This window comes from Diplotaxodon limnothrissa, linkage group LG5 (assembly GCF_057381915.1).
Source record: "Diplotaxodon limnothrissa isolate DT_005_m linkage group LG5, D_limnothrissa_male_GT1.1, whole genome shotgun sequence".
NCBI lineage: Eukaryota > Metazoa > Chordata > Actinopteri > Cichliformes > Cichlidae > Diplotaxodon > Diplotaxodon limnothrissa.
Window position 1 is genome coordinate 15055731 of NC_140600.1, and position 16491 is coordinate 15072221.

General features: G+C 42.4%; 1 protein-coding gene across 2 annotated transcripts in view; it reads left to right on the forward strand.

Moving 5' to 3' along the window:
• The window catches only part of LOC146631816 (paxillin-like), a 35247-nt gene that overhangs the window by 6408 nt on the left and 12348 nt on the right, over nucleotides 1-16491 (forward strand). The window contains exons 2-9 of one of the 2 annotated variants that reach the window (XM_085353136.1): nucleotides 10929-11110; nucleotides 11259-11344; nucleotides 11555-11691; nucleotides 11919-12108; nucleotides 12276-12420; nucleotides 12870-14096; nucleotides 15005-15274; nucleotides 15521-15883. In XM_085353136.1, coding sequence (XP_085209262.1) covers nucleotides 10929-11110; nucleotides 11259-11344; nucleotides 11555-11691; nucleotides 11919-12108; nucleotides 12276-12420; nucleotides 12870-14096; nucleotides 15005-15274; nucleotides 15521-15883 — 2600 coding nt within the window. The remainder of the gene's footprint in view (nucleotides 1-10928; nucleotides 11111-11258; nucleotides 11345-11554; nucleotides 11692-11918; nucleotides 12109-12275; nucleotides 12421-12869; nucleotides 14097-15004; nucleotides 15275-15520; nucleotides 15884-16491) is intronic. The other variant, XM_085353135.1, reaches the window with a different exon arrangement.

Consider the following 16491-nt stretch of genomic DNA (forward strand, 5'->3'; position numbering starts at 1 on the left):
ACTGGCGTTAAAAAAGTGGCCCAGTGCTTCCATTTAAAGCCTCTCCAGCTCCCGTGAATATCACATGGCCTTTCAGATGCTTTTAAGCCACTCCCCTAATTGCTTCCTAAATGTCATTTTTCATAGAGGTGGCACGTTGATGTGGCTGCAGGCTGAGATAAGACATCACTGCGTTATTAGGAAATGTGTTTGTGCCTAGCAGGTTTCCTCTGCCCTTGGCACAGGTTTAAATAGTCATTAACGCGCTGCCGGTGCTGCCCTACTTTGGGGTATAGAGCTACCACAATGAAAGCTTTTGATGAAATTGGGAAGTTGGGAGAGTGGAGGAAAAATGAGTGTGTGCAAAAGTGTTTGTGTGCGCGAGCGTCTCAGCTGGACTGAGCATTAGCTCTGTTTACAATCAACATCTGGCTTGGTTAAAAGGGTCAGTGCGGACACTCCGATCAGCTCCCATTAATGTTAATGGCAACACTCATGTGAGGATTAGTGCTCCTCAGGTTTATACGGGTGTAGTATTAACATGAGAATACACAATTATAAGTGGCTTCTGGCACTTGGATGGAGTTGATTGTTTTCCAGTGAAATGATCTGGCCCACTTTGCAGACCTCGCTAACCCTCCTCTTCATCCCCTTTCCTTCTGTCCTTGTCTTGCCGGAGGGGACAAAGAGCTGCTTTTTTTTCTGGTGCTATGACCTACTTCAGCCCAGGAAAAGACAAACCCGAACGAGCTGATTAATAAAAGGAGAAAATTGCCCATCTTTTTTTATTTTATTTTGCATAGCAAGCTTTGCAAAGTAACATAAAAACTGAGAATCATTTTCAGCTTGAGATTGTAGTTTATTAAGAAATCTCCTCTTATCTACTTACACGCTTTCTCTGGAGATTTCTCAATTTCTATGATATGATATTATGCATGATGCATGAAGATTAAAGTACGTCAGTTCTTAAGCCAGATTTGTATTAATTCTACCCTGTAACGATTATCTGCAGTTTTATTCGCTTCATTTGAACTATAACAAAGAAAATAGCTGGTATTTGTGTTTTATAGTTACTGTTGTATCAGAAACCGAAGCCATATAACTCACTGGTCTATACTGTAGTTTGTATTTTTACATTTATCTAAAGAAGGAACAGTTAAATCTTAACAGTAAAGTGCAGTTTTGCACGCACACATGCATATATTGTATATATAGAATTGGGTCAGGGATAATGCACAAAATCTACAGACAGTGTGGCACTTCTGCTTCTCTCTAGATCGGTAACCTGTAGTTTGCCCTCAATTACTCCCTAAATCAGTAGATTCAGCGGCTGACAGCAAACACTAGCATTCTCTGTTTGGTGGTAGGGCTGAAAAAGGTTTGGGTTAATGGGGAAACGTCATCACAGCAGAGACTTCTTTGTAGTCCAGTGCAGACTTCCTGTTATAATTATAAAACCTCAGCATGGCTTTATGCAGATATTCAGGAAGCGCTTCTTTTGCTCGTGGCTCTGCAGTGTATTTTTGCTCTTACTTTCAGTGGAGAGTCATCCATTCAGTATAACAGTGAAAATGATCGTCTCTTTTAGTAGACGACCCCACCCTGCTCTCCCGCATGGTACTGCTGAAGTAATTTCAAGCGGCTTTCACTTCATTCACATGCACACAGTCTCTCAAAACAACCAGACTGGGCATCGGTTAAACCCCAAACTGCCTCAGCCTTTCTTTAAAAACCTTTGAGTTAACGGGGGTTTTGAGTGAGAATAGGATGGAAGTGAGAAAAAGCAAGAGGGGTTTTTTATTATGATTTTAGTTTTAGTTTATGCTATTTGTATATGTACAGCACTTTGTGAACCCTGGTTTAAATAAAGGTCGTATAGTATGGTAAGAGGACATGTTGTATCTTTTCCCTGGTTTTGTTTCAATTGCAGATACTCTCCTCGTTAGTCCCATGTATATTATTTGAACATTAAAATTGCTGCTTTCATTACCTTCCTCTTCCCTTTAAATGTAATAATTCCATTTAGTTGATAACAGGAGAGCAAGAGAGCAACAAAAACAGCAGAAGCCAAGTAAACCAAGCAGCAGCCGACATGTAAATAAGCGGCAGAGAGAAGAAGAAGCGGAACTATTAATAACAACAAATGTCTCAGTGTGATATTAATAATAACGATCGTACTGAAATGTGAATTGTGACTTTTTTTTAAAAGCATCTCAGCGATCTCTGTCACGTTCCCGCCGTGCAGAGTGAAAAGAAAATATAAAAAATAATAACTAATAGTTAAGATCCAAAGTCTGATGTCCACTTTTTTGCTGCTTTCACTGTGACTGTTGTGAGGCAAGAGGACAAATGTGTAATCGTGTAAAAGCAAAGCTGAAATAATATCACTAATGGACTTGCTTTCTTGGATGAAAAGCTCCCAGAGATCTTACCAAGGAGCCACCTGGATATAAATGCTATAAATATGTTATAAAAGTTAAGATATGGCACAGTTTTTGTGTCGGTTGGGTTTTATTGGATGAACTTGCAGTGGCGGAGGCGTCGGGACGCTGGTTTGACACTTTGAAGTGGTACTTCCTCCGTGGAACTTGACAGAGATGAGGTGTCGTAGTAGTTCAGCAGTTAGCATGATGTGGTTCAACCTTTCTCAGAACAAACGTGTGATCAGTGTTAGAAGTGTTTTTTTTGTTTTTTTAAATCAAATAGCTGACCTAACTTTTCCTCTCGCCTCAAGTCACAGTAGACTAATCGCCTCTTTCTCAGACAAAGGAGTATGCATGTAACACAGAAAGAGAATCATTATGAGCTTTGAAGTTTATTTGGTGAATAGATATCAATTTGATACCCAGCAGGATCAAAGTTTGCATTTATTTTTATTAGTAACTGGTGGAGTGAGTTTAATATTGGCTCTTCTATTACCTCCTCCTGTGTTAAATGCTTTAATTTGCTCAGCAAACATTCAGTGTCTTTGAAGCTCTGCTGTTAGTTGCTGGGGAGGTTTGTGTATAGTGGGTTTGTCATAGTGTTTTGCAGAAAATTAGCTGCCCGCTGGGGCAGAAAATGGTGAAATGAGAGCAGAGAGATTGAACCAAAACAGTGAAGTTATGCCCTGGGGTTCTGCTTTTTATGAAATTTCCACCATGCAAGTTGCAAGTTGCAACATGAGATCATCCTGTCTGGTGGTAATTTTGGCACTTATGACTGTTAAAAAGAGGCCAAAACCTCCCACAAGGCTTTATAGAGCTGAAGGAACCGGAAGAGTCTTAGTCATTTTGTCCATTGTTAAAATAAACAAAGTGATAGCCTTGCAGGATTAGACTTAAAGGCACTAAAAAGGTTGATTCTTTTTAAAAAGAAATCTAAAGATAAACTGTAAAAGATGTCTGTTTACTTGTTTTTGCATTTGTCATTTAGATGTAGAAAGAAAATACTGGGCACAAGGCAGAAACACAACTAGAACTACATCTAATGATAAATTCCTTAGTCATTAGATTATTTAATGTTATTGCTATGTTAATATTAAAATACTTGATGTTGATCTTCTCCTGCTTTGTGTTATGTTTTGTGTGTGCTCGCTTTGCATGCATCGATGTACTCTCTCACACTGGAGTGCATGTTGCTGTGTAAGCAGCTGCATTCTGTCTGCATAAAATAGCATCTGTAGCACTTAATTGATCTTAGAGTTACTGTGTAGTAAAATATGAAACTGCATTGATTCTAATGGTCTGCAGGAGGTGACAGGTGAGTTTGCCAAAAGAAAATGACTTGCATGTGAGAATGAGAAAATTACAGTACTGTTAATTGTTATATGACCTCATTAAAACACTTTCTTAATAAGTTTGTGGTCTCAGTCGCTTGTTTGAAGTCTAATTTGCCGCTACAATATATTCCGCTGATACCACCAGTAAAAGTAAAGTAGATAATAAAAGGTATTCTTCAGGGCTGTGGTGGCCTTTGCTTTCACAGTCAAATTCAGCTCTCACTCAGCACACCTGATGATGATGATGATGATCTGTCAAGATTGGTGACCTATCCAGGGTGTACCCTTCCTGCAGCAGCTAGGACATTGTAAGGTTTGGTTTTGGTGGTCATACACTCTGTGGTCATTAACAAGAAAGTTTTATTTTGAGCGTTACTCTGAGAACATTCAGATCAAAGAAATGACATCATATTTCTTTTTCTATAGAGTACAAGTGCATACATGTTAGAGCAGATGTACAAGTGCAGAACTTGCTGGGTGGTCTGTAACGCATGACTATTGCTTTGACCATCGTGGTCATCCATCATCTGCTTCGTGTCTCCTCTCCCACAGGTCAGGGTCAGCAGGAAAGTATTTATAGCGTGCCTAGATGCCTCAGTGTGTCTCTCCGGTATGTGTAGTCAGCCATGCTGAAAGGCACCTGCGTTCAGTGTCGCCGTCCACTGTTGCACCCGTGTGTGCGTTAGTCTCCTGCGTGATTCAATTTTGTGCTCACGTAGCCGTCGAAGCGCTCCAAATGAACGCAGGCACAGGCCTTCTGCTATCTAACACGAGCCCGGAGGGCTGTACGGCGCATGTTTTTTCTTCCTCTTCTGGTACAAGCAAAGAGAAGGATTCATCATTTCATGTGATGGTGTGTCAGGTTGTGTCACATTGAAAGGCTAGTCCTGTCTGAACGGCACATGAAAGGCTTCGTGTCACCACATGAGTCTCAGAACAGCAGAATACTAAGATTGTTCCACACATTTTATTGCATTTTGAAGCTTTGCTGTTTTTTTTCCTCCCTCAAAGCGGATCTTAATCCAAAAGTCTGACTTTTTACCTTTTCTTTCTTGCCTTCAGTCCCTACTTTTCTGTCCTATCGCACTGTCTCGTTAAGCTGGCATGCACCTCGCATTTTTCTCCGCCTCTCCTTCTTTTTCTCTCACATGGAAGACGAGCTGTGGCACGCAAGAAATTTGTATCAGCCGGCGTGCACCTTGCACAACGACAGATGCACAGTAAAGAAATGAAAAGAATGAGGATAGAAAGATGTAGAAAGGGCAGAGAACATGGGTAAACTCGCTGCACAGCCAGGATCTTGCCGCTTAAATTTTCCTTGTAGTTTCACTTTGGTGTCAGCTCATATCTCAGTAAATGTCTTGGCATTTATGAACCTAGCAGATAAAGACTTTTCTGTATACCAGCCCTGAGAAGGGAAGGGGGGGAAAAAAGCTTGAGCTTGGCACTTGCACGTAGCTCAACATCATCCCCTGCAGGCTGATAAATGTACTGCGCTGTTGCATTGAAATGAACTGCTACCAGCTGGGTTAAATAAACAGGAGTAGATGTGTTGAATAGTGAACAGCATTGATTCATTCCAAGCAGCGGTCAGCACTTATAGAAGCTCATGCAGTGAGTGCAGGGTCAAACAGACAGGACATCCTGTCAGGGATAATGGAGACTTGCCTTTGTTGACATTCAGGAGCACGAGTCTTCCTGTTTGTCTAATTGGATTCTGTTCATATTTTATGTGTTTTATGTTGAGTTTGACTGTGAAAAGTAGTGACTTACGTGCTGTCGACATAGTTGAGTCTTGAAATTGTTTCCTTCTCAAACCCTCCCTAACCTCTCCCTTCATTCCTCATTTTCCTGTCTTTTTCATCTCTTCTTCTTTCCACTCAAGTTTTCCTAGTCCCCCTTTTATCTTTCTCTTTCTCTTTCCTATAATGAGCCCCATGTGAAACTGTCTTCGTGTAATTAAAATGCACACCATTCATCTGGGAGGAAGGGAGTCTCCTTAATCTGCGTCAACCCACATTTTAGCCTCTGAGGATTGCCTGCTGCATGCCACACTCACACACACTTCCCAGTTTCACTCCTCTCTCTCTCTCGACACTCCTACCACCATTCCTCATTGTTTGAGCCCAGCTGTGCTCTGCCGTGTCACATTCAGTGTCGTGCACGCAGAAACCGACTGAATGCTGGTGTTTTTCTGTGTTCATTAGCTGCAAATTAAGAGGGATGACTGAGTTTAATTGATGTATTCAGGCTGTTAGCTCTACGTGCAGCCTGTTTTTTCTCCAGGTGCTGAAAAGCAGATTTGTCCCCCTTATAAAACCACCTTCTTCCCAAGAACTCCGGGGAATTAACCTGCGCTCACTAACAAAATACAAAAACAAGCTCACCTTCACCTTTCAGTAGAAGACATGAAACCATGTTTCAGTAGATATTTAGCACAGGTTTTTATGTGTTCTTTATTTTATTCCTCTTTTCATTTTTGGCCTTTGGAGACCTTGTGTGTGTTTTGCACTGGAGTCTGTGTCACGGTATATTCTCTTGGCAGAGGAAGCTGACACACCTCAGTGTGCTTGTGTAGTTTGTGGATGGGTCAGAGCACGTCTAACATGCTGCATTTACTAAACAAACACAGCCCTAAAACTTAGCTAAATTATATTCTGTTCATTAGGACTGCGCGCTAATGACATTGCCGTGGGAAATGAGCTGTTGATTTCAATTAGCGTGCCTTATTTTGGTAAAGCCTCTCTCTTGTATTTGAAGTCAGTATTCTGGTGTAAGGCAGTGCCAAACAGAGTATGCGTATCTGTAGCCTGGAGGTTCATGTTTTAGCAGTAACTGTATTTTAGAGAAGCAGATGCAGGGTTAAATCTAGTTCAGCTTGAGAGCTAAGTTGATTAACATCTCTTGTGTAAACCATCTGGACTAACATGTGTTCACTGAAGTCTCCACCAGCTGTAGTAAAACTTTGTTCTGACATCAGTAACAGATATGAGCCCTGCAGATATTTGTACCATTTATTTATGCAGTATTTCAAAAAAGTATCTGATGAAACCTAAATTATGTTCTGCTGTGATTTGCGTTAGTTCTGATTTATTCTCATCAGATTTTTTTAGGTTGTTCTTCTGAATGCTTTACATAGTTATGTGGTGTGGTGTAGTGTGGCTCAAATTAGGGTAAAAAATGTTGGACTAAAGTAAAGTGCTGTTCATAAATGATGTTTTGTAAGCTAAATGTACATGGAAAAATTCATTATTCATCACAATACAAAAACAAAAGTTGATCTGTGTATAAAAGATGGGACCCAACTTCAGCAGGGGCGAGCCCTGTGGTTGTCAAAAACTCAGATAAAAAATAGTTGTATGGCGCTCCGCAATGGGAATCTTAAAGTAAAAATCCCATTCATATTCTCCATAGGGATTTTGATTATGAGCCATAATGCTGTAGGCATTGAGAGTAGACTTTCAACGAGCTGTGACGCTAAAATGATGGTATGATATCAACCTTGTTTTAATAAAATCCTGTGTTATTCACGATGTCATGGAAAAGAAATTATTCTTCCCACAATCCTCAAAGACTGATGGATGGAGACCGTTGTTACTATGGAAGCGTTTAAACCACAAAATGTCAGGTCACTTGAAAACCCATGAGTAGTTACTTCACTGTTAAAAGTGAACAATCTTATACCTTTGGCTTTTCCATGTTCTGTTTTTTTGTGATGCAGATCAAATCTTTGTGTGTAGCTGCTTGGCTTGGTTCGGTTCAAGGCTTTAAACTCTTTATATAAGGATCTGATGAAATGGCAGTGGAGAAAGTGGATGGGAGGTTCACTTCCGAAACCGGACCTCTAAAAAAAAAAATAGGTCTTTTGGGAAATTATCCTACTGCTGTTTTTTATTTTAAAAACTTCCACGTGAATTTATGCTTAAAATTGCCGGTTTCAGATTTGATTGAATACAGCGTGGCGTTCGGTTCGGAAATTATGGCTCTCTGAGGATGAAGCCAGCTATGAGCCTACCTGGTGATTGAAAAGTCACGACCCCACATAAAAGTGCAGTGTCCCTCGCTTTTTAAGTCCCTCACGTGTGAGGGTTTTAAAACACCAAGATGGTGACAGCCACTAAACACTGGGTGACGTAATTGTGGTGGTATTTTGTAGACTGTGGAGTGGAGAAAGATGTGCTTTTGTGATCTTGTATACAGATACGAAGCACAAAACTCCATGTAGATCGCCACAGATCAAAGCTCCCAGTATAAAATCTGACCCTCTGATCTGATTGGATTTCCTTGATCTTGAGATACATTGTAACGGTCCAATCAGAAGAGAGATAGTGATGGTCGCTTTACCAGTTATGTTTCTGGCCTAATTGCTGCTGCAGGTCCCAAAAGGAGAAGTAGATTTACAAAACGCACTGTTGCATAGGGCCTTCAGCAACCAGAGGATTTTGAAAACGCACTACACTTTTCAGGAAATGGAACCAGCTGCTCTCTGATTGGACACTTTAAGCCCATACAGAAAACAATTTTGTGTAGATTTGTTTTACAAATTTTCAGATGTTTAATTACAACTACAAACTTTAGACCTATCTATGAGCATCACATTACATGATCAAACTCACTGCTTGCTAAATGCAAAGGATCTAGTGGACTGTTTCCTAACAGTGCATCTCTGCCGCAGTTTCCTTGCGTGTTGTGCGTTATGTCACACTGTTAAAATCAGCTCTGGTGTAAGAAAAGTTGTAAGGAAGAAGTGTCAACTTCATTTAAGCAAGCAAGCTCACAGTCCTCCTGACTTTGCCTTCTTGTGGACCAGAAGTCGAGCCGCACTGTTGAGTGTTAGGTACACCTGTGTGTGTGTGTGCTGGCCCTGCCGCTGCTTCTAGCCATCTTTCAATGGAAGGTTTTATCACACACCATACTTGGTATTTACTTTAAAGTGACAGATGTGTTGTTTCTGCCTCTTTGCTTTTATGGGTGTGCTTGTTTGCTGCTACCAAGTAAGAGATGAAGGTGCACTCAGAGCTGGCTGCAGTAGTGTAAACAGTGTGCTGCTGTGTCCATAATGAAACTCTGTGGAATGTATCCGGGCTTCTGTGTCCAGAGAGGAGACTCTGCTGTGAAACCCTGTCAACTGGCATTTTAACCACGTTAATCGTGTTTATCACGGTAGCGCTAAGGTGCTCCAAGTGGATCTGGTATTGCTCTGGCTCAGTTTCTGCTGTGTCTCCTCTCTGTCTGGGAAACCTTGCAGACCGAATTACCACTGTACTCATGGTACTTCGTGGTACTTCGGTATACCCAGCATGAGTTAGTCTCCACCTAAACTGTGGCAAGAAAACACACTTGTATATTTACGATTATAATTAAAGGACTAAATATAATGCAACATGCAGCATTAAAAAGTAGTCATGAGTCATGAGTAACCTGAGCAGAGCTTACGCTACCAGTGTGAAGGAGGGGCTGATTACAGCCCCTTATATACCTTTGTGATACCACTCCCATAGTTGGGCATGTCTGTGTTGATAAGAGCTCCGATTGCTTTCAACTTTCCTCAGTTCACCACATTGTGCACTCGTTCAGTTGCTCAGACCCTGGACACTTTTTCAGAGGATTGTCGTGATCTGTGTGAGTAGTGTTTCTACTTACTTAAGCTTTCTTACTTAAGCTTTCAGGCAGCTAGTTGGAGCTGGCATAGCAATGAAGGGGTGAACCTTACCCCCCGGCATTATTTTTAACCCCTCCTTCCCCTCTCTCGGTGATCCTCTCCCCCTCCTCGTCTCTCGTTCTGCTGCACTGATGGTAGAGTTAAGAAAGGCAGTTCCTGCCTGGCAAACGTTGTGTTTAGGTTGCCCTCTTCCTCCTCTGATTCTTTTCGTCTCTGCATTTGTGCCTCTTCACTTCCTTGCGTGTACTGTCTTTGCCTTTCTCAGAGGTATGTCTCATGTGCTGGTTACTTTAGCTATGGGTTTGACTGCTGACCCAGTGTTTAATTTTAGGAAGTGGTTAAGCTTGCTAACCTATGTTGAATACTCCCTAGCTATATGTCAGACTTTGTCATAGAAGGTTAGAGAGTGCTGTGCGCTCTTTAAATATTTTTAGTCAGTGTTTTAGCGATACAGAATGAGACTTAATGCTGATCATTACAGTTTTGGTTATATACTTTAACTTTGTTAGTTTTACTGCTTTAGATTGGCAGCAGTTGTGCCTTTACCTGTAACACACTGGTATCCTGACAGTGTGTTTAAACTGTAATTATTTCGAGTTGCTTTATTCATAAAACACATCTTATTGGATCAAGTTTGTTCTTCAATTTAGGGTCTTATTTTTTAGGACTTGTGAAATTCTGCAAGAGAAACTAAACCCTGCTCTGGTGGGTGAGTATGCTAAAATAAGCCTGAGTATTCAGTAATACAGCCTGTGCTCTTCATTAAATCCCCTTTAATGTTATATGTCCTTCTACCTACTTGCTGGGACTGCTTAATTAGTAGTTGTTTTCTTGGCCTGCATTCCTCTGGGGGACCTGTCTGCGTTTAGATGGTAAATATGTCCGTGTGTATACCTGTGTGCAGATTTGACCATTTCACAATTGCAGGCAGGAGAGGGTCAATAAGTAACGACAGGAGTGGTCATGACTGCCTGCATGATTCAACTTTTACAACTCCACTCCCTCTGATGTCAGCGCTCTTGGGGGTTTTGACAGGTTGCGAAAGAAGCAGTAATTACTTGGTGTTCGTGTATGCAAGCAGCATATCATGAGTCGAATATTATTCACTAGAAGTTCATTGAAAGTACTAACTTTTCAGAAGTGCACCAACATGTCCGCTCAACATCGGTATAGGCCTTGTTTTATGCTTTTGGACTTTTAGCAGATTGGAGTGTTGGATAGATGGCGGTCGCTGACTTTCCCCCCCCCCCCTGTTCCATCACATTGGTTTTGTGCTGAATGCTCAAAGATCTTGTGATAGCACGCTCTGATTTCTTTCTTTCCCATAGACAGTCATGAGAGCTATGGTGTTAGAGGTTAGTAATACATTTTTTAAAAATGGCAGCTATTAAAGCTCTCAAGGATACCTAATACATCAAAGTACAAGACCATAAATAATTGAACGACAAAAGTTAAAATTCAAGATAGGATATGGCATAACCAGATGCTAATCAATCTGTGCTTTTTTTTTTTCTTTTGTTTATGTAGATGCTTTGTTGGCGGACCTCGAGTCCACAACATCCCACATCTCGAAACACCCCCTTTTCCTGTCTGAAGAGGCCGCCTACTCTTTTCCTGTGCGGGGTCAGACCCAGCAAGACATCTGCTCTCCATCCCAAGTCCCACCTACTCCCTCAGACCAAGCTCTGAATGGAGTAGAAGAAATAGAGGTAAATGCATGCATGCTGTAAATGTTGGGGAATTAACCAAAGACTGTTTCGTTTCAAATGCTGCCTGATGAACTCATGGATGAGAAGTGAATTAGTTGCTGCATTGATCCTCTAAATTCACTATTGTTATTTTACTTCCTTATTTCAGTCTGTCGGCACAGCGCAGAGAAGTCCTTGGTCTAGAGATAGCAGCAGTCTAGGCCAACCCACTGGTGGAGAGGACCACGTGTACAGGTTAGAGGTCATGTTAAGTCTCAACGAAGCTCTTGAGACATCTTTCCAACAACAAAAACTCAGTACAGCTAAATTTTTTTAGAATATGTTTCTGAGTAGAAACTAATAAGTAAAAACATTTGATCAGAAATAACCATTTCCACTTGGTGCTAAGCTTGAAACAAGATGTTGTTGATGATAAATGTTGTTTCATGTCTCTGCCCTGTTCAGTCTCCCTAATAAACATAAGAGCAGTGACTCATCAGCTGGTGCAATGAACTCACTGGGCAGCAACCTGTCTGAGCTGGACCGCCTGCTGTTGGAGCTCAATGCTGTGCAGCAAAGCACCCCTGCCTTCGCCACAGAAGGTACAATTATGAGGGAGCATTTCAGTTTATGAAATGCTCCCTCATGTTTCTCTGAAGGAATGTCGATGTCACCGTCTAACTATGGTACTTCTGTTTCTGTGGTATTACACAATGGTGTCATTCTTTCCACTGTATTCTGTTACTGTTTCAGTGTTTGCACTTCACACTATGTATGCATTTTAGCAGGATATGCATTCATCTTTTTTCTTTTTTTCTTTATGCCGTAGAGGAAGCTGCTCCACCGCTGCCTGGCAGCAGCATTGTCCACCACGTACAGGAGAATGGAGTCTCCACTGCAGGTAAAGCCACTGTGGTGGAGAAGCCCAAACGTAGTGGACCCACTCGAGGAATCGAGGACGTTCGACCAAGTGTGGAGAGCCTTCTGAATGAATTGGAAAGCTCTGTCCCAGCACCACAGTAAGACCAAAAATTGTTACAGAAAAACTGGATTTGTACTACTGAGAAGTTTGTGCCCATGTATTTTATGCTGGCATGAACCACTTTTATACTGTACGTGGTTTATATTTGTATTTATTTTTTAAAAATCCAGTCATTTTGGTTGACGGTGGTGTTTTCCTCACTAGTCCCGCACCGTTGGTGGTGTCAGATGAGCAAACAGATGGACAAGAAACGCTGTCACAACAACAAGCCAGAATGTCTGCCTCCTCTGCCACACGAGAGCTGGATGAGCTAATGGCCTCCCTGTCTGACTTCAAAGTGCAAAGCAATGTGAGTGTGGTTCAGAAGTGGGTTGACTTTGGTTTGATTGAGGACAGTTATTTTTGGTATGTGTGGCTGTTTAGAATTTAGCTGTACTGGATGTTTTTGCATCTCTTAATTATAGAAAGTTGTTTTGTTTTGTTTTTTTGGCATTTGCCTGTTTTTAGGTCTTATTTTTATGAGCTGCATTTCTTCAACATTGCAGTGACCAAGGTTTTTTTTTTTTTTAAATTTGTTGTCAGTATTTGTGATGACATCATTCATTCGTGTTGAAACAACAATTTTTTTTGTATTACAGTAACTTTCCAGGTTTTGCTTTGTGATGCTCTTTACTGTCCTTTCTCTTTCACTCTCATCTCATTCTTTATTTTCCTGGTCTCTTTCTCTTTTCTCTACCACTGTGTATGTCTTGTCTTTGTATGTACATTGCACCCTTCACATAATTGCACCTGATTTAGTCTGGCTCTCAGGTGTCTGTCAATCAAGATGCAGTTGACCCATTATTAGTTGCTGGTTCACCGGTTATCCACCCAATAACTAACCCACCTATAACGCCTCAGATTGGTTCCCCTGATACTCCTCTACCCAATAGTTACACTGCTCCGTCCTGTACACCACTCCCGCTGGAACTCCACATAGATGAAGATGGTGGTTCAGCTCTTGCATCTTCACCTCTTTCTGCTGTAGTAATAGCATCATCTAAGAGCCTTCAGTACTCTCAGATCCAACAGAAGGCTGATGATGGCACTGTCACTTCTGAGATCTCACATGTTGAGAGCTTTAGTTTTTCCAGTACTGTAAAAACCTCCAGTGAAACTGAAGTTGACACCCCCACTCATATAATAACTAAAGAGTATGCTAGTCCAGGTGCTGCTGCCACGAGCTCCAAACCCGTGGTTGTTTCTAAAAGTCCTGTTACAGTCTCTAAAAGCCCGAGTCCCACTGTTAAAGGCAAGAGTCCCAGTCCTCCTGATGTTGAATGTAAAAGCCCGGTCCTTAAAAGTCTCAGTCCTGCTCCTGTAAGTCACAGTCCACAAACAGCAATACAGAGGGATAGCCCAGTTACCGTGCCAACCACCATGGAAACAGTGCCCAAGTCAGCTAGTCCATTAACACTTCCGAGACTTTCAAGTCCAAAGATTTCAAGTCCTGTAACAATTCCTAATATCTCTAGTTCTCCAGCTGTATCTAAAAGCTCCAGTCCTGAAACAGTCCCAAAAGATACTTGTCCTAAGAGTCCTGCTCCAGTTAGGGGGAAAACATACACATTTCCAAGCAGCAGCAGTCCCACAGGGTCTCCAGTTTCGGTCGCCACTGTGCCGTCAAGTGGCTTTTATGCACCACTTATAGAAAGTCAGGGAGGCGAAGTGCTGGGTTTAACGTGGCCATGCCAGAAGCCTTTTTTGGATGATACTTTAGAGAAACTTTTATCAACCGACTCCACTCGACTGGGTGAGAACCAGCCACCGACTGCTTTTGTGCCCGGGGAAGAAGACAGATCTTGGGAGGAGGAAGATGAATTTTATCCAGATCTCAGCCTAGAGGGAACCCTGACACCCATGACTGAGTCCAGCTGGATGGATGAGTGCTTTACCCCCTCCACCTGCCCTGGGACTCCAGATGCAACGCTGGACTTGCCCATACAGCAGCCCTCTGCTGTTGACCGTCTATCTGCTTCTGGTCAAGTAGGAGGCTCAGCTTGACTCTTCCAAAATAAGCTGCTGGCATGAAGCTATAGAGGATTTAATACTTTGTGGCTCCCTTTTAATTGGCATGTGGCTAAGATATAAATTATATCTGGAAGTAATGGCAGCAGGGTTGTATTAATTGGTTGTTCAAGCAAAATGCTGAAAAGCTTATTTTGGGCAAGCAGCTCTACAAGTACTCGAGGAGCTGTGCAATAGTACAAACATGTCAAGATGAGGAGAAATTCCTCAGTCTCTGTGGTGTGATGCATGTGGTGTCATATAGCAATTTCAGAATGGCTTGAGGGAGAAGTCGCTGTGTGGAGATCAGTTGTGGCTGATGTTGAAAGCTTTGCTGAAAAGATGTCTCTGCACGCCCCCACTTGCTTCATTGACATTGCTGTGTTAGTCATAGCACCTGACATGTCATGTTCAAGCTTTTAATCACTGACACGGCCAATACGAAAAGACCCAGACTCCACAGTAAAAGGGATATCTTTTCCCTTCCCTTTTTTGCATTTGCAGATGAATTTAAAATGCACACTAGAGCTCTGTTGGTTTAATCTTTGGCCCTGCTTTGGCATGTGCAGAGTTTTATTTTATTTTGTTATAGACGGGTGTTTTCCATCGAGCATGCCTTGCCATGGATTTCCGGCAGGTTTTATGTTGATATTAAAGAATGAGCCTGTGCAGGAGGCTGATGCTCGGCTTCTGCAAACAAAATCAATTAAATATGCCTGACAGAAAAACTGCATAGCATTTTGACCCCAGCCGCTGCGTGTGGGTTTTTGCATTTGAGTGAGAAATCCACTTCTGAGCCCATCCTGCTTGTGATTGATTTTTTTTTTTTTCCTTCGGCGTATGGCACAATTCCAGCTTCCCACACCAACTTGTTGTCTGCTCTCCAGCTCAAGTCAGTTATCCGCCGCACCAAAGAGACGTCCAACGTGCACCCAATGTACAGGGAGGGAATGTTGAGACGTAAAATGGGACCAATCATTATAAATAAAAGCAACTCGCAAGATCGACTTATTGAAGAGCTGCAGGGAAAACTGGGGATCGGGCGGTTGGAGCGCAGGCGTAAACAACAGCCCGATGACTGGTTGACGGAGGGAGTCATTGTTACATCCAACCCACAGCGGACACGAGAGGAAGGGATTCAGCCATCTGTGGATAAGGTAGCAGGATGAAGGTGGAGACGAAAAGCCTCACTGATGGTGTAGTTTATGCCTTTTTGGCTTTTGATCACAGAATTAACTGGCAGATATTAGATATTTATCATTTTTCAAACTTAACCATAAAATTTTACTTGTTATTGGCAAACAGTTTAAACAGTTTCACTTTTCGGGCCAATATAGTTTTCCTTTTTTGTGTCTGATGTTTCTTCTCCTTTCCTCGCTGCTTTGTTTCCTTCTTCCTCCCAGATCATCATCCCTCCTGAATCACCCGCCCCACAGAGAAAAGTCCTTCCCCCTCCACTGTCTCCCCCAGTTCTCAAAAAGCCACCCCCCATCAAGCAGACTCCTCCGCCACTACCTCCTCCCCCTCCAACCCCACCTCCTCCTCGAGAACCTACCCCTCCACCTCCCAAGGAACCTAGTCCTCCTCCTCTTCCTCCTCCTCCTCCCCCACCTCCTCCTCCTCCCAGGGAGCCCACACCTCCCCCTGTCCAACCTCCTCCATCACCTAGCCCTCCACCCAAGCCGGTCACGCCACCCCCGCCTGCCAAGCTCTTTGTATCAGTGGGTTGTCAGACAGAGTACGACCCCATCTTTCCACCGATTCAGGCACGGATCACCTTTCTTCCATCTTCCTCCTCTAACTTCATTCTTTCCACTTTCTGTCACACTTTGAATTGTTTTACTTGAGCTTGTTTGTTGGCTACTTGGATATGTATGGGCGTTAAGGAATTTGTCCAGACACTCGTTCTGTTTTTGGCCCTTGGTGTCAAACAGGTAACCTCATGAAGGCTTTGTCTGCAGTCCAGTCACAGGGGTGCTGACATTCAGGCTAGAAGGACTGAGCCCACATTCTAATTCTGACATCCAGTGGCGCCAAGAACAGTGTGTTAGAGAGGAGAATTTAAGAGCTTAGAGGAAAGCAGAGTGTAACTCCCTGATATTCCCGTTACACTAAGAGTCCTGCCATGCATAGGAATGGAAGGATTGCAGTGCCACTGAAACCTAATCTGCCGCATGACAGCACAGTTACCGTCACAATTATAGCATGTCTCACAAGACTTAAGTCAACATGTCCCATTATGTCAGACACCAACCAGTTGAAGCTGAATTTCTTATACAATCATGCTTTTAGGAAAAAAAAACTTTGTTAGAACCTGCTTTAGCAGAATAGCACAACCATGGTGAAATACCCAGGAAAAGGCTGTGTTTAATTT